The sequence below is a fragment of the Xiphophorus hellerii genome, chromosome 4 (assembly GCF_003331165.1).
Source record: "Xiphophorus hellerii strain 12219 chromosome 4, Xiphophorus_hellerii-4.1, whole genome shotgun sequence".
NCBI classification, from domain to species: Eukaryota; Metazoa; Chordata; class Actinopteri; order Cyprinodontiformes; family Poeciliidae; genus Xiphophorus; species Xiphophorus hellerii.
The window spans coordinates 1,002,025-1,024,214 of NC_045675.1; the positions used below are offsets into that span (position 1 = coordinate 1,002,025).

At 43.2% G+C, this 22,190-nt stretch overlaps 1 protein-coding gene across 3 annotated transcripts in view; it reads right to left on the bottom strand.

Annotated features, from left to right (window-relative positions):
- LOC116719203 (multiple epidermal growth factor-like domains protein 11) overlaps positions 1-22,190 on the bottom strand; it is a 99,276-nt gene that overhangs the window by 4,950 nt on the left and 72,136 nt on the right. Inside the window, exons 11-23 of one of the 3 annotated variants that reach the window (XM_032561659.1) lie at positions 20,369-20,489; positions 18,984-19,147; positions 18,501-18,603; positions 13,586-13,732; positions 12,363-12,497; positions 7,056-7,184; positions 6,172-6,300; positions 5,591-5,719; positions 5,390-5,518; positions 4,745-4,984; positions 3,607-3,758; positions 3,244-3,313; positions 2,695-2,748 (exon numbers count right to left, since the gene is read on the bottom strand). In XM_032561659.1, coding sequence (XP_032417550.1) covers positions 2,695-2,748; positions 3,244-3,313; positions 3,607-3,758; positions 4,745-4,984; positions 5,390-5,518; positions 5,591-5,719; positions 6,172-6,300; positions 7,056-7,184; positions 12,363-12,497; positions 13,586-13,732; positions 18,501-18,603; positions 18,984-19,147; positions 20,369-20,489 — 1,702 coding nt within the window. The remainder of the gene's footprint in view (positions 1-2,694; positions 2,749-3,243; positions 3,314-3,606; positions 3,759-4,744; positions 4,985-5,389; positions 5,519-5,590; positions 5,720-6,171; positions 6,301-7,055; positions 7,185-12,362; positions 12,498-13,585; positions 13,733-18,500; positions 18,604-18,983; positions 19,148-20,368; positions 20,490-22,190) is intronic. The other 2 variants (XM_032561660.1, XM_032561661.1) reach the window with 2 other exon arrangements.

A 22,190-nucleotide genomic window follows, 5' to 3' on the forward strand; every position in this document is an offset into this window, starting at 1 on the left:
AAATAAGCTAAAATAAAAACAAAGCAGCTGCTGCTGTAGTCACCAGACGAGCGCCAAAGCTCCTCCAACCGGTCCACAACGTACCGGCTAACCGGGACTCAAACTTTATCACCGCAGACAGTCAGCATGTTGAGACGTAAACACACGACACATAATATATTTTGTTCACAAAGAAATATTCTCCTCAACGCGAACCTCTAAATGTGACTCTGGGCTCAATGTGAACATCTGCGGTTCACCAGCAGAGCAAACGCAGAGGATTAAAGATCGATTGATCAATTCTACAAACAAACATGGATCCTCGTCCTCAAAGGGGTTGATATAAAAGTTCACCTGAAACACATGAAAAACTATAAACCCATCTTTCTTTCAGGAATAATTCTGTCTGACAGTGAAATGTATATATTTTATATATATGTATATATATATATATATATATATATATATACACTGCTCAAAAAAATAAAGGGAACACTTAAACAACACAATATAACTCCAAGTAAATCAAACTTCTGTGAAATCAAACTGTCCACTTAGGAAGCAACACTGATTGACAATCAATTTCACCTGCTGTTGTGCAAATGGAATAGACAACAGGTGGAAATTATTGGCAATTAGCAAGACACACTCAATAAAGGAGTGGTTCTGCAGTTGGGACCACAGACCACTTCTCAGTACCTATGCTGTCTGGCTGATGTTTTGGTCAGTTTTGAATGTTGGTGGTGCTTTCACACTCGTGGTAGCATGAGACGGACTCCACAACCCACACAAGTGGCTCAGGTAGTGCAGCTCATCCAGGATGGCACATCAATGCGAGCTGTGGCAAGAAGGTTTGCTGTGTCTGTCAGCGTAGTGTCCAGAGGCTGGAGGCGCTACCAGGAGACAGGCCAGTACACCAGGAGACGTGGAGGAGGCCGTAGGAGGGCAACAACCCAGCAGCAGGACCGCTACCTCCGCCTTTGTGCAAGAAGGAACAGGAGGAGCACTGCCAGAGCCCTGCAAAATGACCTCCAGCAGGCCACAAATGTGCATGTGTCTGCACAAACGGTTAGAAACCGACTCCATGAGGATGGTATGAGGGCCCGACGTCCACAGATGGGGGTTGTGCTCACAGCCCAACACCGTGCAGGACGCTTGGCATTTGCCAGAGAACACCAGGATTGGCAAATTCGCCACTGGCGCCTTGTGCTCTTCACAGATGAAAGCAGGTTCACACTGAGCACATGTGACAGACGTGACAGCGTCTGGAGACGCCGTGGAGAGTGGTTTGCTGCCTGCAACATCCTTAAGCATGACCGGTTTGGCAGTGGGTCAGTAATGGTGTGGGGTGGCATTTCTTTGGAGGGCCGCACAGTCCTCCATGTGCTCACCAGAGGTAGCCTGACTGCCATTAGGTACCGAGATGAGATCCTCAGACCCCTTGTGAGACCATATGCTGGTGCGGTTGGCCCTGGGTTCCTCCTAATGCAGGACAACGCTAGACCTCATGTGGCTGAAGTGTGTCAGCAGTTCCTGCAAGATGAAGACATTGAAGCTATGGACTGGCCAGCCCGTTCCCCAGACCTGAATCCGATTGAGCACATCTGGGACATCATGTCTCGCTCCATCCACAAACGTCACGTTGCACCACAGACTGTCCAGGAGTTGGCGGATGCTTTAGTCCAGGTCTGGGAGGAGATCCATCAGGAGACCATCTGCCACCTCATCAGGAGCATGCCCAGGCGTTGTAGGGAGGTCATACAGGCACGTGGAGGCCACACACAATACTGAGCCTCATTTTGACTTGTTTTAAGGACATTACATTAAAGTTGGATCAGCGTGTAGTGTTATTTCACTTTAATTTTGTGTGTGGCTCCAAATCCAGGCCTCCATTGGTTAATAAATTTGATTTCCATTGATGATTTTTGTGTGATTTTGTTGTCAGCACATTCAACTTTGTACAGAACAAAGTATTCAATGAGAATATTTCTTTCATTCAGATCTAGGATGTGTTATTTGAGTGTTCCCTTTATTTTTTTGAGCAGTGTATATATATACAGTATATAGGTTTTTTTTCTTTTTAATAAAAACAAAAAAACACAAAGCTTAGCCTGGCGGGGGGCTTGTAAAGCATGGCGGCCCGCCAGGCCTGGAATACACTGGGGAAACCCTGGATTCAGTTTTTATTTCTCATAATTTGAGAAAATAAAACACGGAGGAAACACGGAGGAAACATGGAGGAAACACAGAGGAAACATGGAAAAAACACGGAGGAAACCTGGAGGAAACATGGAGGAAACACGGAGGAAACATGGAGGAAACATGGAGGAAACACGGAAGAAACATGGAGGAAACACGGCGGAAACATGGAGGAAACATGGAGGAAACATGGAAGAAACATGGAGGAAACACGGAAGAAACATGGAGGAAACATGGAGGAAACACGGAAGAAACATGGAGGAAACACGGCGGAAACATGGAGGAAACATGGCGGAAACAAGGCGGTGCTGGAAAAGTTTTTTTCCTGGAGGAATGAAGAAGAAGAGCAGATAAAACAGAGAGGGAAGATTTCTCCTGTGGAGACACAGTTAAGTTCAGGAAACCAGGTGTGAATCAGCAGCATTCAGGTCACCAGGACATGCAGGAGATTATTAAACACAAGGAGCCGCAGGTCAGAGGTCAGAGGTCAGGAGGTCGGTGCCCGCCACGCCGTACCTCTGCAGGGCGGCTCCAGGTGGTAACTGAGGCGCCGGTCGATGCAGTAAACTCCTGAGGAAAGACGTGGCAGAAAACCAGAGATAAATGTCCTGGGGAGATTGACCAAGACGTCCAGGAGGGCGGCGCTCCAGAGACGGTAAGGCCGACCGGATTCAACATTTGGTTATAGAGTTGTCCATTCTGAGAGCCTCTCCACGCTCTCCTGGTTACACATGTTGGGTTTCAACATGGTTGAATTTAGCGCTTTAGCATTAGCATTAGCTTCCTCTAATTACAGTGATGATTTAGCAGAACTAACCTTCACTAATATTCATAGTTAGCATCTCTGGAAAACTGTTACTGAAGGAATCGTTTTTCCAAAAGGAACAAAATAAATGATGGAACCTCTGACTTTATTCAGAACCTGTTCTCTCCAGATTCCTTTATATTTTTACTCAATGAAAGAAGCTAAAATAATTTGACTGTCAAATAAAGCTTCGGAGAGGAGAGACGTTTATGCTGCTGGATCGTTTGTGTCCGGATCTATAGGCTGGAGAACCAACTGACCCAGATCAGTGAGGTTGCAGTAGGCGCCCCACTCCGGAGCGCTGTTCCTGAATCTCTTCTTCGGTTTCATCTGGGAAGGAAACCGACGACACGTTAGCAAACGCAGAGGCTGACCTAGAAAAAAATGTAACTGAAAAGAAATATTTGAAACTGAAAGAAAAATGTGAAACAGAAAAAGTATTTCAAAAGTACTTTGGAAATGTAAGTTTTATTTGTTAAATTCCAAATTTTTTATTCAGTTTCAAAACTTCTTTTTTCATTTTCAATTTATTTTTCTTCTGAACAAACTTTATGGCCCTAATTTAGCTCCATAAAGACGTCTGTTCTGATCTGTGTGTGGTGAGCGTTTTGTCTTCCACCCACCTGGGCGGCGCTCTTCTTGTCCGGCTTGGCGTAGTGCGCGGCGTAGCCGCACGGCCCCAGCGTGTGGTAGCTGGGGTTGGAGAAGCAGCCGGCGGCGGAGCTGCTGCTGGGAGACGAGTCTGCAGAGGAGAGCAGGCCTGCACACTGCAGCCCTGCTGCCGCCGCACATTAACATCGAAACATCTGCAGCTGCTGCACGTCAGCCTGAATCACACTCCTGATCCAACCTCACTCTGCGTTTTACCTCCAAACAATCCCATGAAAACTTACAGAATTATCACTCAGTTTATGATCTAGAAGCATTTTTCATATATCATATAAAATGATACAAGTGTGGAGTTTCATTTAAAGTTAAATAAATACTGTTATTAATCATAATTAATAAATATTCCATTAAATAAAAAATGTCTCTATGAAATGAAGGGAAATATATAAAAAAAGATACTTTTTTAAATTGGGGAGCTGAAGTGCTATTTAATTTACTATGACCAGACTCCGCCCCCACAGAGAAGACCCGGCCCACAGAGAAGACTCCGCCCCCTCATTCGAATATAAGAGCCTGAAATTAAAACTGAGTTTAAAAAAAAAGTTAAGCTAAAGTAACTTTACAAAAACAGCAGAACAAACAGACTGGCAGCATACAGCAAGATGGAAAAACAAACAAACAAAAAATAACAAAATAAAATGAAATAAATAAATCTTGATTTGATCAATAAATCCCAAAATAAATAAATAAACTGTAGTAAAGTAAATTACCCATTAAAATGTATATTTTGAATGTATTGTATTTCATGTGGACATTTATTTATTTTATTAAATATTTACTATTTATTAACAGTAGTATTTATTTAATTTTGAATGAAAAGTCCATGTCCATATTAAAGCATGTGGTACTTGAGTAAAATGGACCCATTAGAACCTCTCCAGAACCTCCTGGTTCTGGACAGATTCGAGGAAGGAATACAAGAAATGATCTGGATCAGGAAGTTTGATCGCCAATAATCACAAATGAACCTTAAAACAACCAGAAAACAACCTTAAAATAACCTTTAAACACCAGAGAAATCACCAGGACGTCATTTGGTTCTGGTTGGTTCTGGCCGTGTGTGAGCCCCAGCCCGGTTCTGATCCGTCGTACCTGACAGCGAGTAGTCGGTGGAGCCGATGTGCAGGGCGGGGGTGTAGCTGACGCTGGGCGCCTGCTGGCCTTTCTCCCGCTGCCGGTACCGGTACCGGAACCAGACCACCAGAACCAGCATGGCCATGATGAGCAGCAGCAGGAAGACGATGCCCAGCACGGCGCCGGCCGACTGCCGCTCCGACGCCAGCGCTGGGCTGATCTTGGTGTACGGGTTCAGCTCCTCCATCATCAAGGCGGCTGAGGACACACAGGAAGCTGTCAAGGTTCCACGCTTTTATTCTGAAGGAACATTTCCTGTTTGATCTGCTGATTTTGCTGTCTGATTTACTTTTGGTCACAGCTTTTCCTGTGGACCATCATTCCTCCACCGCCGTGCTTCACAGATAAAGCCTGAGGTTCTCCTCCAGACATTATGGGATGGAGGTTTTAGAGGAAGCGGATCAAAATAAAACTCTTATTGTTTTTAGCTGCCAAGTTGTCAACAAAACGCTGGATGTAAACAATAACATGAAGAACATGTGTCCACCATCTTGTCTCCAGTATTTATTAGAATATGTTTTTTTTCTGTGGTTTCTCGTTTGGACCAAGCTGCTGATCTTTTTTTTTTTTTCAGAAATGAACCAAAGCCGAGCGGCGCCTCACCCTGGTCGCAGCGGATGCCCTTAAAGCCGATGCTGCAGTAGCAGGTTCCCGTCACGTAGTCGCACGTGGCGTTGTTCATGCACTCGCAGAGCTGCTGGCAGCCGTAGCCAAACGTCCCTGACGGACACTCTGGAAGACAGGAGTCCATGTCTCACACGCGTCCAGAAACGTTGAGGAAGACGCCGGGCGGCGGAGACTCACTGAGCTCACAGCTGGGCCCGATGAAGCCTGTCCTGCAGGAGCAACGGCCGCCGATGTGGTCGCAGTCGGCGCCGTTCTGGCAGCGGCAAACCTCCGAACACTGAGCGCCGTAGAAACCCGACGGGCAGCCTGCGGGGAGATGGCGCTTAAAACAAAACCATGCCACACTTTTCAGATTTTTAAAAAATGTTGAAAGCCACATTTTATTGTCCTTCTACTTCAGAGTTAGGAAGTTTTGTGTTAATTAAATATAATTAAAATGATTGTTTTGAACAACATAACATGGGGGAAATGTTTACTTCTAAGTACTTTTAGAAGCAGCAATCTCTTTCCAAAGAGATTTTTTAAAAGTTTGGATAATTTATTCTTAAACACCTTAAATTAGAACATCAGTAACTTTTCTATGTTCCTGTGATCATTGCTGCAGTTTAATAATCTGCCACTAGATGGTGATGTTGTTCCAGCTAGCCGGAGCAGAGCAGCTGTGCAGAGAACTTGGGCTCAATCTGTGTGTGTTTGTGTTTGTGTGTGTGTGTGGGTGTGTTTGTGTGTGGGTGTGTGTGTGTGTGTGTGTGGCGTACGCTGCGTGCAGTAGAGTCCGGTCCACCCGGGGCTGCAGGAACACTCTCCGTCCGCGGCGCTGCACTCGGCTCCGTTGTGACAGTTGCACCGCTGGAGGCAGTCTGGACCCCAGGACCCTGCAGGACACGCTGCCAGAGAAACCACAGAGAGCGAGGGAGAGTTCACACCAGCCAGGTTTAATCTGCTTTAACACGACTCCAATCCATTTATCCAGAAAGTCCGGTTCGGTTGGGGAGGTGTGAATACTAATCGACCTCTGACCTCTGGTCCTACTGACCTAGGTCTGGGTTCGGTTGAACTGAACTCTGGTTCGGTTTGCATGCATATCTGAACACCAAATGGGCCGGAGACCGCTCCAAAAAGCAGGAAGTGGACCACAGTGCAGGGTATTCTGGGTAAAGACAAAACATGCTAGCCTAGCGCTAGCAGCAGAAATGGCTCCTGGTCTTTAGCCAAAGACTAAAGAGAAATCCTCCGACACTAAAATCTGACGCCTCCATCTTGTTTCCATCTGGTGAAGAAGGAAGTTGCTCTCAGTGTCTTCAGAGGTTTTTGTGTCGTTTCCTTCAGTGGTTCTTGGTGCAGCGCCCCCACAGGCCAGGAGGGGAACAGGTTGTGAAAGAAAACCGCAGCAGCTAAAAATTGGTCTAAAATCCAACCGAGTCTATAAGGAGGAAAACATCCAGACTCTAACTGAAGTTCATCAGTCAACGTTTGGCTGGTGTCTAACTCCGACCTGTGAATCATTCCGGCACAAAGCGACTCTGAAACTCAAGAGCTGCTAATGTCAGAGAACAAGAACCTGGGTATAACATCTGTTAGTCTGCGTTTGTCTCTGGGACTTTGACTACACCAATGGGACCCGGGGCGGTCTCTGTCTTACGTTTGGAGCAGTCGTCTCCGATCCAGCCGGGGTAGCACTGGCAGGAGCCGTCCAGCGGGTTGCAGGTGCCGTTGTTGGTGCAGGCGCAGGCCTCGGCGCAGGCCTTGCCGAACTTCCCACTGGGGCAAACTGGAGACACGGCAGAGCGAAAACTCTGAGCTCAACGCAAAACACCACAACAATGCTCTACATGAGGAGACGCTTTAAAATGAAACACTTTCAGCAGAACGTCAGGGGTCAGGCTGACCGCTGCAGCAGTTAGCACCTGGTCCCTCTAAACTGCCTTACGGTGCATTTCCATTCACATTTAGTTATTAATTCATCAGATTTATGATTTTTATGAGGTTCTGATTTTGTTAAGTAAATCCAGACAGAAAATCGACATTCAGCCTTTTAGGGCTAAATGTATTATTTGGTCAAACTGAAGTAGGAGTCTAGTTTATTTAAAAACATTCTAAAGTTTAAAAGTTTTAATATGAATTAAAGGAAGCCGTTTTCAAGCTTTAACTGAATGAACTCACCAATTAGTCCATAAAAGTGACTTTTATGTGTTGTCGCATTTTTAATTGGTTGACTTCGTGTTCCAGAAAGTCTCCAGTTATTATTATATTTTTAATGGTTTATTCTGCATTTCTTAAGAATTTATCCTGAAAACTTTAAGATCCAGGTGGGAAACTTTATTAGCTCTTATTTAATCATTTAAAATTAAAAGTTTTACATCATAAATCATTGAGCTTTAATCAGCTCAGTTTCACACTTTAAACTCTAATCATGATTATTAAACAGAATCATTTCTACCAAAACAGGATTCATTTCATTTCATTTTCAATTTTCTCCACATTTCTAAGCAGAAAGTATAAAGCAGGGATGTCCAAAGTGTGGTCCGGGGGCCATCTGTGGCCCTGGAAGTGATTTTTTGTGGCTCTCGCCTGCCAAACTAAAACCAATATAAGCAAAAAGAAAACAGCATAATAATAACCGTATATATTTTTGCTTCCTTGACTATAAAAGTGGACTTTGCTAAAGGAAGCAAGAGTTTTTCTCTTCTTTGTTGCTGAGAATCAACACAGAAAAAAAAACTTTTAAAAAGACGGTTTTTGTTTGTTTTTTAAACCTGTGGCTGTTTTCAGATCTAACATGATCTACAGCTCTGTTTTCTACAGAAATCAGACTTTATTAAAATACCATGTTTTGTTTATGCTGGTAAAAAGAAAATGAACTGGAATATAAAAAATGTGACCCTCATTTACTTTCAAATTCTCCGTTTCGGCCAGAGAGGAATAAAGAGGATATAAAGTGAACCAGTGCTGAGCCCTGCGGGATCCCAACCCCTTCAGGAATTCACTTCTTTAGAACCAAACAGCTTGGAGACGCAAAGCGAACCTGCAGTTCTGTGTTTACTCAGTAATCAGCTGGAAAGTTTGTCTCGGTGGGAATGAAGCCGTTCCTGGTTCAGTGACATGAAGGAGAATCAGCTTCAAATCTCTGATTTTAGTCAGAGTGAAGATCGGAACCGAACCGCCGGACTCTTCACCAGGCGGCCAGCGGAGAATAAACCGCCTTCCTGCCGCCGGCTCGGAACCTCAGCCTGGTTCCTCTGGATCGGCTTCCTGTGCAGAACCTCTGGGTCTGGCAGTGATGCCAACCCGGTTCACGCTGAGCTAACGGCGCCGATCCGGTTAATTAAAGCTCCTGATCAAACTCTGGATGCTGAAGGAGCTTCGACTCAGAGTTTAGCGTCGCTCGCTGCTGAGGACATCCTGACTGCCGCTTACACTTCCTGTTCACCGGCAGCCGGGTCAGGCAGAACCAGAACCAGGAGAGCGTCAGAAACCGTCACTCTGCAGGCCTCGGGCAGCAGAGCAAAGGTCAAAGGTCACACTCAAACCAGCCTGTCAGCAAAACAAATGTTCCTGGATGATAAATTGAACCAAAAGTTATTTCTATAAACGATAATATAATCTAGAGTTATAGATCTAGAGTTATAGATCTAGAGTTATAGACCTAGAGTTATAGATCTAGAGTTATAGACCTAGAGTTGTAGATCTAGAGTTATAGATCTAGACTTATAGACCTAGAGTTGTAGATCTAGAGTTATAGATCTAGAGTTATAGCTCTAGAGTTATAGAACTAGAGTTATAGACCTAGAGTTATAGCTCTAGAGTTGTAGATCTAGAGTTATAGCTCTAGAGTTATAGAACTAGAGTTATAGCTCTAGAGTTGTAGATCTAGAGTTATAGATCTACAGTTATAGACCTAGAGTTATAGCTCTAGAGTTATAGATCTACAGTTATAGACCTAGAGTTATAGATATTTGGGTTTGGACATTCACAGCCACATAAAGACAGTTACAAAGTCGGCCTTCCATCAGCTCAGAACATTAAAGATCTGCTGCTGCTGGATGAGCCATCCGGACCTCCCAGGTCTTCTGGTTCTGGTTCTGGTCTGCATCAACAGAACCAGAACCAGACATGGTTCCTTTATTTTCCTTTAAATCAAAACTTTTGAATAAATGGATATTGACCAACATTCTGATGAGTTTAAAGTTCTGGTTCTGGTTTTCAGAACTGCCGACTGCACGACGTGTTTATGATGCTTTCATGTTGCTGAAATGGGCAACAGAAATAAACCTGTAAAAATGTATTTCGCTATAAATTTGCTGCTGATGTTGAACATCTGTTCTGCAGTGGTGATGATGAGGAGCTGGGCCTTCGTCCCGGTTCCTTAATAAGCCGCAGACTGAAGCCGCTGTGAGCTGCTCATGTTAATTGGCAATAATCAAAAAAAGGCCCAGAGCGCATGAATTTATCATCAGGCTCATCAGACTCCACAGTATCTGCGTCTCAATATTTTATTAGTGTAACTGAATATAAAAGAGGAATATTACATCCCGGAGCATCGGGAAGTTCGTTTCTACCAAACAAGCCGGAGACGAGATTTTTCTGCTTTCTGGAGAAATAAAAACACATTTTCCACCTGAACTTTCAGCCTTTTGTCTCCAAAACACAAAAACTCAGATTAAAAACATGAATCAATAAACTGGCTGCGTTTTATGGGCTTTCATGATTTTCTAGTCAAAGTTTAACGAGGAAAAACCACATTTCCTCTCCGATTACAGGAAGACTGGAGTTGTACAAACTGACTGTAGATTCTTCATCGTTGAACTGAATGTTTCATTCGGTTGAAGGAGGTCAAAGGTCATCCTGCTCAGATATTAACAGAACCCAAATGAATGAAATTAGATTTTAAATAAATATGAATCAGGTCTGAAAGGAGGGATTCCCAGATGCAGGAAGTTTCCTGGAAGACGTGGAAATCTGGACCGGAGAGATCTGGACCAGAGATCTGGACCGGAGAGATCTGAACCGGAGAGATCTGGATCAGAGAGATCTGAACCGGAGAGATCTGGACCGGAGAGATCTGGACCAGAGATCTGGACCAGAGAAATCTCCACTGTCTCTCCGGTTGTGGAAGCATTTCCGAACATGGTGGTGGCAGTGTTATGATCTGGGACTGCTTCAGGATCTGGACAGTTTACCGTTACTGATGAGGACTGTAACGCAGCTAATTTAGGATTAGCAATCTGGCTCTGGAATCAAAGACTCTCAGGCCATCGGAAATGATCTGGTTTTCAGATTATTCTTTAGATTAAACTCATGATTCCAGGTATTTCATGAAGTTCACCGGTTCCTCCTGCAGCAAGACCTGAAGCTTAATGTTTTATCATGATGTTAAAGTGACGATTAGGATTTATTGATTCTCCTTTAGGTAACTGTGTGGCTGCACACAGTAACTGCATTTAATCCCGTTTTCTAATGCACTGAAACAGTAAAACTAACAAACAGAACGGAGAGTTTGAAGGTTTTAAACGTCATTAATTAGAATTTATCGTGACAACAATAAATCTAAATTCTTTTCATAATATTAAATTTATGATGATAAACATGTTAGAGGCCCACAGCGTGATGCTGCATGTATTTAATCCAGCAGGTTTGTTCTGTTGCTGCGGATTTAAAGCAGATTTTCAGAACAGACGTGAAGCGGTTGGTGGTTTTCAGGAGCGATTCTCCTCAGGTGGTTTGAAAATGCTTCACAGACGCTGCGTCCGGCAGAAACGCGCTCAGCTGAGGCTGCCTTACGTTTACTGATGATGAATATTTCACGGCGCCGTTTTCTGCTGCCGGCTCAGAAACTGACCGCCGTCATCAGAGCCTCAGATCCGGAGAGGAAAACGGAGCCGGCGAAACATTTTTCAGGAAGACCAACGTTGGTTTGGATTTCAGTCGTTTCCACTGAAACAGACACCGAACGGCTGCAGCGCCGACGCCAACAGGAAGTCATTCACTCACTTCCTGCAGTCAAACCAGAAACACTGACTGGGGAACAAATCGACAGGGAACTGAAACGGGCCGGGTTCTGGGCGCTGAGCTCGGCTCGCTGCAGGAGAACAAACTCAAAGCCGCAGACCAGGGGAGGTCAAACGGCGGCGCGGAGCCACATGTGGCCCTGGAAGGATGTTGTGTCGTCCTCAACTGCTGCTATTTAAGAAATCAGGATCATCTCAAACTCCAAACATAAAGAAACTTTAAAAATAAAACAGTAACGTCTCTGGGTTGTGTGAACGTCCATCAGGACCGACGCCTGCAGCTCCACCAGCAGAAAGAGCCGAGATTTTCACATGTTGACTTTTTAGCTGCACATTCGTCCTTTGCTACAGACGATCACCAAGGCAACTGCACTTTAAAATGTTGATTTTCTTATCTAAAAATATAGTGAATAATTTGTTACTTTGTAATTTTTGAAAGGCTGAAGAGGCTCAATAAAAAAATCTGCAGAATGTGGTCATCAGATCAACTGATCAATCATATGTGATTAATTGTCAGATTAATTGATTAATCATATGTGATTAATCGTTAGATCAACTGATTAATCATATGTGATTAATCGTTAGATTAATTGATTATTCATATGTGATTAATCGTCAGATCAACTGATTAATCATATGTGATTAATCGTTAGATTAATTGATTAATCATATGTGATTAATTGTTAGATTAATTGATTAATCATATGTGATTAATCATCAGATCAACTGATTAATCATATGTGATTAATCGTTAGATTAATTGATTAATCATATGTGATTAATCGTCAGATCAACTGATTAATCATATGTGATTAATCGTTAGATTAATTGATTAATCATATGTCATTAATTGTCAGATTTATTGAATAATGGTCAGATGCTGTTTGGGGTTTTTCTGGGAAGCGGTGAGTCCGGTTTGCGGGATAAAGCCGAGGACTGACCTTGGTTGCAGAGGGAGCCGAAGAATCCGCTGAGGCAGTCGCAGCGTCCGGTGACGTGGTGGCAGGGCGCGTCGCTGTGGACGCACTGAGGACACGGCTGGCTGCAGCGCAGGCCGTAGGACCCTGGGGAGCAGGCTGCCAAGGAAGCACAGAACAGCTGATCTGACCGATCGACGTCCTGCTGCTGGAGGGTCTCAGGTTCTGGTTCCAGCTCTGACCCAGACTCATTCGTCAAGCTTTTAATTTGCTGTAATTGATGTTGGTCTAAGTGGCAGGCCGCTCTCCTGCCTCCCTCACGCTTCTGCTTCCTCCTAATTAAGATAATTACTTCAACTGTGAACTGAGGAGCCTTAAATCTCCCACTGTGATCCACAGAGATCCAGATCCACCAGAACCGTTCTGCAGCCAGGAGCCAACAGGAAGAAGCAGGACACCTGGACCAGACAGGAAGCTAACAGGAAGCTAACAGGAAGGAGCAGAACATCTGGACCAGACAGGAAGCTAACAGGAAGCTAACAGAAAGGAGCAGAACATCTGGACCAGACAGGAAGCTAACAGGAAGCTAACAGGAAGGAGCAGAACACATGGACCAGACAGGAAGCTAACAGGAAGGAGCAGAACACCTGGACCAGACAGGAAGCTAACAGGAAGCTAACAGGAAGGAGCAGAACACCTGGACCAGACAGGAAGCTAACAGGAAGGAGCAGAACACCTGGACCAGACAGGAAGCTAACAGGAAGCTAACAGGAAGGAGCAGAACAGAAATTTCTTTTGGATCAAATCAGGATAAATTTTGATCTAAATTTTCTTCCTGCTCAATTCTAGGAAAGATTTTGCTGAAATGTAGGATTTAGATACAAACATCTTAAATAAAATTCATATTCAATGACAAAAATAAATAAAAAGCTTCAAAATAAATAAAGTCAAATAAATAAAAAACTAGATGAAAAATAAAATAAGGTAAAAACGTAAAAATAAAATAAATAATTATGAATAAATAAAAAATAAATATAGGTTTGAAAATAACAAGAAAATAAAAATAAAATACAAGAAATAAGGTTAAATATAAAAATATGACTATAAAATAGGTTAAAAAATAAAATGAAGAGAAACAATAAAATAAATAAAAATAAGGGAAAATAAATAATAAAAATGCAGGAAATGTAAATAAAAATGAGTTAAATAAAGTAAAACAGCATCAATAAAAGCTGCAGCATGTTTACTTCTCCTGCAGTTGGTGCCGCGGTATCCCGCAGCGCAAACGCAGCCGCCGTCCTCCGGGCCGCAGGAGCCTCCGTTCTCACAGGAGCAGCTGGAGGAGCAGTTTGGCCCCCAGAGGCCCTCAGGGCAAACGCTGTCACAGTGGACGCCTGCAGGAGTAAAACATGGTCCACTGAAGAGGTTCTGGTTCTGATCGGTGTCAAACTGTGGCAGCTCGGCCCGGTTCTGATCCGTTTCATCTCCACTGCAGGATTCCTTCTGTTGTTCAGGAGCCATTAAAGGCCGAAACAAACCAACACCGAGCCGCGGATCAATCCGCCGCTGAAAATAGTCCTGAACCGCGCCGCCGCCGGAGGAGCGTTGATGGAAAGTCCACTCAGCGGCTGAGTCACACGGAGCCGACGGATGCAACGATTCGGGCCCTTAATGGGAGGAATGGGAGTGGGAAATCATTTTTTAATGGGGCTACAGGAATACGGTAAAAGAAGCGGCTCATTTTTAACGGCGCGCGCCTTTAATGGCTGCAGGACCAGAGAAACCACGGCGGCCATTTTTCATCTGGATTTATCGCAGATTAGTTCAGTTCAGGAGAACAACATTCTGAATCTTTAATGGGAAAAACAGAAAATAGAATCAAAGGTTGTAAAAGTGACTGTCCTCGTTTAGCTGGAGCTCTTTCAGAACCGGTCCGATAAATTCCTTCAGGAATCAGAACCATTCGATTCCCCAAAGCGTTTTTTATGAACCACATCTGGTAAAACAGTCTCAACATCTGGAACTTTTTATCTGCTGTGGCTTCAAAACGTTTTCACACCCCGACCTGAAACTTCTGTGTTTCTCCTGGGATCTTATGTGACAAACCAGAACATCCGTCTTCTGACCAACTCTGACCAGTTTCCTCTTCCTGCTAAAGAAAAGTTTCCCCACAGCTTGACGCTGATGAAGCGGAGCTGAAGATAAACCTCTGGACTCATTTCGTTTTTTATCAAATTCTCAGGAAAACCAAACTGAGTTCCACTGACTGGAACTGTGCAAAGGGAAATTACGAAAATAAATCTGCTTGTGTGATTTTAAGTTTGTTTTTTATTTAATGGAAAACTGCAATTGCAAAATTACAGTTTTGTGCACATTTGAGATGGAAACGCAGTTCATCAAACGGAGGATTCACAAATCTAATCTTGGCTTCGTATTTAAAAATGTGGAAAAGATACTTTATTGTCTCAGACCAAAACATCTGGGACTGTTGGGCCTGTGAAGCTCGGTGGTGGAGGTATGATGGTTTGGGCTGCTGGATCAGAAAGTTGACTGAGTTATAATTATAGAAATGAAATATTCCTCAGTGTGAGTCAATCTTCTTTTGTTTGACTTTGGGTGAAAATGATCCAGATCTAAATATTTTGCAGTAACTTTGGGTTTCGTTCTCCCTGCAGTGTCTCCGTCTTTCATCAGCCTTACATCGACTGCGCCGCGTCTCTCTGCGCCCCTGGAGGCAGGAACAAAAGCCGGTTGCGCAGGCCGGATCAGAGCCGCCGCCGCTCACCGGGGGACGGCGCCCAGGAGACTCCGCCCACATCCGGTCAGATGGTTCACCAGCAGAACGGAGGCGCCGCGCGGGCCGGCGCCGCTCGCTACAGAACCCCGGGGCTGAAGCCGTTACGTCTGCTTCCTCATGTTTAAACATCAGGACAGTGAAATATTCCTCAAGTTTTCCAGAACATTCACCAGGAAAGCAGAACTGAAGTTTCTGACCCGGTTCAGGTCGTAAACTCTGGATCTGGACCGACAGACCCAGAGAAAGATTTTCAGTTTTTCATCATTTGAACTTTGAACTGCCTTACTGCTGAAATGTGCTATAGAAATCAACTGGACTGATTGATTTGTTGATTGATTGATTGATTCTTCCACATGTTCTGCCACTTAAAATCTGATGAAATGGAAATAAAGTTTGTCTATCATAATCTTTCCTCCTGTGTTTTTCTTCGTCATAAATCAGGTTTGTGCTGCTGGTTTGAACTTTGACCTGAACAGTTTAATGTCTTCTTTCCTGATTGGCCCCTGCAGCAGCTCTCAGTTCCTCCGCTGAGCCGGAGGATCCAGGCTGAACCGTTTGTGAAGTTATTGACGATAACTCGGCCGTCAGACTCGTTCCAGCCTGAATCTCCATCAGGTTTTGAATGATTGGTTTTGAATGTTCGTGTGTCGCATCGATCTGTTGTCTCCTCTCTCTCTAACGTTCCTCTCCCTGCTGGGATGAATTTTCCTCCACATCAGCAAGAAAAACATTATCCGAGAAAATAAATGGTGAGACAATTATCCGATGAAATCATCCGTTTCCTCCAGATTGTGCAGCAAAATGTTTGGCAGATCCGACTCGTCCTCCACCGACTCCGGTCATCAGAAGAGCTGCTTATTGTTTATTTACACAGAGCATCGCTTTCATAATCTGATCTAACTGATCTAATCACATGGAGGACCTGAGAGGAAGAAGTAAACATATCCGAGTTCATAAAAAAGATTCATTTTGATTAAAAATGCAGAACTTTCTGTTTTTGTTGAGCGCATCGGAATAAAAGCCACAGTTTGAAGAAAAGAAGGAAAACGACAAACAGGCTGCAGGTTTTTCTCCTTTGAGTTTTTTTTTAAAGAAATGTTTTACTAGAAGGATTTGACTTTTCATTTTCTCCCTAACTTTATTATTGACATGGATGTGGAATCATTTTTTAATGTTCCTTTGTGTCAAAACGAGGGCTGGACGATATATCACAACACCAGCGTTTCATATCAGTCGATTTTGATGATAATTGATTCGTTTTTTGTTTCAAATGTCTGAAATATTGCCAAACTGGAGTTATGTTTTTCCTGCTTTATCCAAAGTTTCATTCCATGTTGTTTTTGTTTTTAAGCAGTTAGGAGACATGATGGAGAAACTTGAAACTGCTGCTGTGCCAGTAACTCAACACGTTGTTGCTAGGCAACCAAGGAGTGAGTGAGTTGATGCCACCAACCTAACTTAGCTGGTAATGAGTGATGGAGCAGCTAAAGCTTTTCCTCTGCCTACATCTCCCAGAATGCTGTGCGGTTCTGGGTCAGTGGATATTCTGTATATTGAATAATGGATATTCTATCAGACAGAGGTGTGACCAAGTCACTGTGTTGCAAGTCTCAAGTAAGTCTCAAGTCTCTGTCCTCAAGTCCGAGTCAAGTCTCAAGTAAAGACAGGCAAAAGTCGAGTCAAGTCTCAAGTCAGGAACCTTTAATTTCAAGTCATTTCGAGTCGTTTTTATTTATTTATTTTTATAATTTGCAATTATACATAAAATTTGATAATAGACCATTTGTTCTTTTTAAAATATGTATTTGAGGTTCATTTGTGATCCTCTTATTCATCTGGTATTCTTCAAATCTGTCAGAAGTAAACAGATGTCAGAAAATAAATTACAGCCATTCATGAATTACATTTGACTTCAGTTTACTCCTTCTATTCATAAATAAACATCAACACTACAACAATCATAGTTTTCAAAAAATGAAATAAGTATAAATGAAGTTATCACAAGTAAACTCAGGAAGGTCTGGTGCATTTATTTTTCTGCTTTTATTTCTAAGTATGTTAGTTTCAGTCCTCCGTAAATATGGGACAGATATTCTAAACACAACATTTATTTGGGACAGTCTCTGTATTTGGTCTTATTTTTTTTTTTTTTCCCAGCAAAGCTATACTACTTGGAAATGGGTTCTGTGCGACATGTGACAGTCACGCCGGTCAGTGCATTAAGTCAAAAACAGTTGACTTAATGCACTGACTGCAGTAAACAATATATTGTCAATATAATTTTCCAACGTAGATGTCTTCAAATACACCAACCATCCTTAGATGATACTAGACCCGCTCATCATCATGATGGGACAGAGAGACTCTGTTCCCTGTGTTCAGGTCCAGAATCTGCTTTCTGTTCCGGAGCCCCGCTCACTATCCACCGGCTTCCTGAGCTAACACGGTGCACATTATTTGTGGAGGCATTTGAAGGACCGGATTTATGGTAAATCATCACCAATTTAACCCGGAGTACACATGCTAACACGAAGTTAGCTAAAGTCAACTATCTTACAGCAAAAGAAAAGTGCCACCTACCGATCTCTGTGAAGCTTCAAATGCCGGACAAAGTTGGACGTCGTGGCATCTCCATCCGATATTCTCTTCTTGCATGTTTTACAAGTTGCAGTTCGTTTTTTAGTCGAAAGTTCATAACCTACGTAGCCAAAAGAAATTACTCGCGGAAGCATATTCCAGCGGTTATTTCGTATTTCGTTCCTGAGCTCTGTAGCTTTGCCGCGTTTTTTTAAACGTCCAAATCCTGTTAATTTGATTGGTTGCGCTGCAGCTACGTACACATACATACATAAGGAGAGAGGAAAACCATAGTGACGGTCTGCGCATATTGATACGGAATGAGTGAAATTAATTAATGACGCCACTTTATAAATAATGTGTTTTAAATTTTAAGACTTTGAGTAAAAAATATCAAGTCTTTTCAAGTAAACAGCTACAAGTCGAGTCAAGTCCCAAGTCAATGGCATGAAAGTCAAAGTCAAGTCCGAGTCTTTGAGCATTTTTTCAAGTCAAGTCTCAAGTCGTGATTTTAACGACTTGAGTCTGACTCGAGTCCAAGTCATGTGACTCGAGTCCCCACCTCTGCTATCAGATGTAATATTTATTGATATTGATCGTGTGTTTATCATGATTGTTATTGTTAATGGTTTATTGTCCGTCAAAAAACTTGGTTTGTTTAGTTTTGTTTACGTGGCGGCTAAATGTGACTGGGCGCTAACGCTAGCTAAAAATGAGAAACCGATTTTTAAACGGTTAAATTTCAATCGAATCGTTTGCTAAAAGTCTGACTTCCTGCCAGAACTCACCGGTCCAGCCTGCGAGGCAGCGGCAGGTTCCTGTCAGTGGGTCGCAGCCGTCGGCATGGAGACAGTCGCATCTCTCCCTGCAGTCCAACCCGTAGGACCCGTCCTGTGAGCAGAACCAGGACCATACGATGAAAAAGATCCAGAACCAACCGGAACCTGCTCAGCTTCATTCATTCAGACTCAAACGCTTCAGGTTTTTATATTTTTAAAATTCAAACATAAAGAGTTCCAACAGGTCTGAGTCGCCATCTTGGTAGGCAAATGCAGCACCAGCATGGATGAACCACAACTTCCAGAACAAGTAAAGAAAGGACATTAACACTCCTGACCGACGTGAAAGAGAAAGATCAACCAAATCGTTGCTGTCAGGATCAGCCTGTAGCTTGTCTATTGTTGTCATAGCAACTCCCTAACAACTGTTAGTTACAGCTACCTACCAAGATGGCTGCCAGCTCATCACATGAGAAGGATGTTCAGACTTACGGGACAGAGGACGTCGCAGTATTCGCCCCTCCAGCCCGGTGAGCAGGTGCAGGAGCCGTTGACGGGGTCGCAGGCCGCCTCGTTGGCGCATTGACACGTCTGGTTGCAGCTGGAGCCCCAGGAGCCGCTGGAGCAGGGGATGGAGCAGTCCACGCCCTGCCAGCCTGGGGAGCGGAGACAGAGGCGCCCATCAGGGAACGTCAGGGAACGGGTACCTCAGCAGCAGAATCAAGGCTACAACGTTAATATTCGCTCTAAAAACAATCAGTTATTCCTGCAAATATTCCTGAATGAGATCATGGAACAAACTGGGAGCAACAAGCCGGAAAAATGGGAGAAAATCTGATTTATCCTCAATTTAACGCCACAGAAAACAGCAAGATCAGCAAAACAAATCTAAAACAGGACAAACATTAAAAACAGTTGAAGTTCATTTGGAAGAATTTATGTCTGATGTGAGTTTTGTCTTGTTTCTTGTTTTTGTTATTTTGTTCCAGCTTTGTCTGCGTTTTTTACTTGGATGTGGAAAAGATAAAAATGACCATAATAAACAATAATGTGAATCTAATATTAAAATCATTTATTTACTTTGATCTCCACCTTGTAAACCAACAACTCAACTTCCTTTATTTTATTTTTTGTCTGTTTATTAATGCTTTTGCTTCTGAAGTTAAAATAATTTATTTCAAATATGAAAAACAAAATACGGTTAAAGACTCTGTGTGTAGCTTTAAACCAGAAACTAAACTAGAAAGAAGTGAAATCTGATGATTTAGTGAAACAAATTCTGGTTGTTTCTCACTTGGTTTTGTGTCAGATTAGCTCTTTGACTTGTGGCCTAGTCAAAGCATGAACTTAAGCATGCTGTTCTTGCTGGAAAACCCTCCAGTGTGTCTAATTTAATCATTTCAGCAGAGCAGAGCGGGGTCAATGTTCATCCACAGATGCTACCAGTAGCCAGCAGGTTCTCTCTGGTTCTGGTGTCGGTTTAAAATCTGACCAGCTTTTCTCTCTTTGTTTACATTCAGCATCAGAATCTACATTTATTTATTATTCATAAATTTATCGAGCTGGTTTTTGATCACTGATGTTTTCTTCTAGTGTCTCTGTTTTCTGCAAAACGTCTGCAGTGAGATGTAACTGGACCAAAAGCAGGCCAGAACCAGAACCCCTTTAATTACCTTTGTTCCCCACGCAGAATCTGAGCCACGTTAATATTTAAACAGCCAGATATTAAAAGACAGAAACACAGAACTTAATGAAAAGTTCTGGACAACATTGGAGCTGGAACTTGGTGCAGGATGCAGCATTATTATTACAGAAACATGTTAGCGTAAAGAACCCGGCCGTTTGGACCAGAACCTGGAGGGAAACCGGAGCCCAACCTTCTCTGCAGATGCAGGAGCCATCCACATGCGAGCAGGACGCCTCGTTGCGGCAGCAGCATGCGGCGGAGCAGTTGGAGCCGTACAGACCCGGAGGACAGCTGATGGAGCAGTCGTCTCCCTGACAACGACAGAAACAAGTTTATTAGTTCCAAACATTTCAGCAACAAGGCGCTTTACATCACAAAATCATCAATAATTAGGAAATAAAGATGACATTTTGTCAAATGAATCATTAAAATGATCAGTCAAATGTCAGATATGCTGGTCAATGTTCCACTGGCCACGTTTCCATAGAAACGCGGAAATTTATGTGACGAAAATAAATTCACTTATGGAAACAATTTCGAAAACCCCCGACGTTTTCCAGCCGAATCTAGACACAACTGTTTTGCATCACACAAGTCACATGATCAACAGCAGGATGTTACTACAGCCGGAAACCACAAAGAAGACAACAGGAAGTAGTCTTCTTCGTGGTTTGTAGGTTTTTGCTGACAATGTGCAGCTGGCTCCACCAGAGCGTCACAATTCATTCCAACCTGTTGAATCCATAACTGTTCTGTAAAATGGCCGACTACAGTTTCCCCAAAAAGCCAAGCAGCTCCCAAGTGGGCGGGGCTTGTTGCGCCGACGTCTCCTCTGATTGGCTGACAGATGATGAGCTGACTCCACATCGTTCCTCTTCAGCTTTGTTTCTGTTCACCTGGAGAAAGTTTTGGCATCCAACACATTGACAGAAACGCCGAGACGCAACCAGACAGTTCGGGATGGAAACTTCGCCAGAGTTTTAGATTGACTGGTGGGGAGTTTCCTCCACCATCGTCTCTCAGTTAAAACCCATCCAGGCGCCTGGGAGTGTTTAGTTTGTTGACTGTGATGTGATGCTGATGGCGGCTGATGGCGCCCTGCAGTGCCACGACGCGGCCGCGGCATCAGCCTCATTCCGGCCGGCTGCTGCATTGATCAGCACCTTCATCGCATAAACTCTGTTAATTAAAGCTGCCTGCTTCCAACCTGCTGCCTTTAAATTACTATTAATCTAATATTCACAAAGCCGGCCGCGCGCAGGAGAGGACTTATTAAAAAGTTGGTGAATTAAGGACTTTATAAAAACTTTGGTTATAAATAACCTGCATGGACTCAATAATTAAAGCCATCAAGGGACGACAGGTGACCTCCGCTGCAATAATTACAGACGGATCGATAGATCCTGATATTTATCATCTAATCAGGACTTTTCACTGTTTCACCAGGAAACAAATTAAACCCAGAGATTTCTGGGTAATAAATAAGTTGATATTTTAACGCTGTTTATCTTTTAATTAAAGAGCAGCAGAAGTGAAAACGCGTCCAGCTCGTCTGTCTGCAGCTTATTGTGTCTCGCTGATGGATGTCCACCTGCAGAGGCTGCAGGATGTTTCTGAAAGGTGCGGCAGGTTAATGAGGACATCTGTCAGTTCGCCTGAAAATCTGAGGAAAACATCACTAAATTAAACGCCGGACAGAGACGAACGACGGAGCGTCAGAGCCAGGCTGAGAGGAAACTGTTTTATGAGGAAGTACAAGAATAAAGTCATAATATTAGCAGAACAAAAACACTTTCACCGGAAGAAAGTCATAAAATTACTAGAAAAAAAGTCGTTTTAATGGGAGTTAATGTTCAACGTGTTAAAAGATGAAATATTTCCTAATTTTTAAAATTGTTACCAAAGAATAACTTCACAAAATGCTCAAGGTTTCTCATTACTACTTCATTCTATTGATATTATGACTTTATTCTGGTAATATGAGTTGATTTGTTTAGTATTATAATAATTTT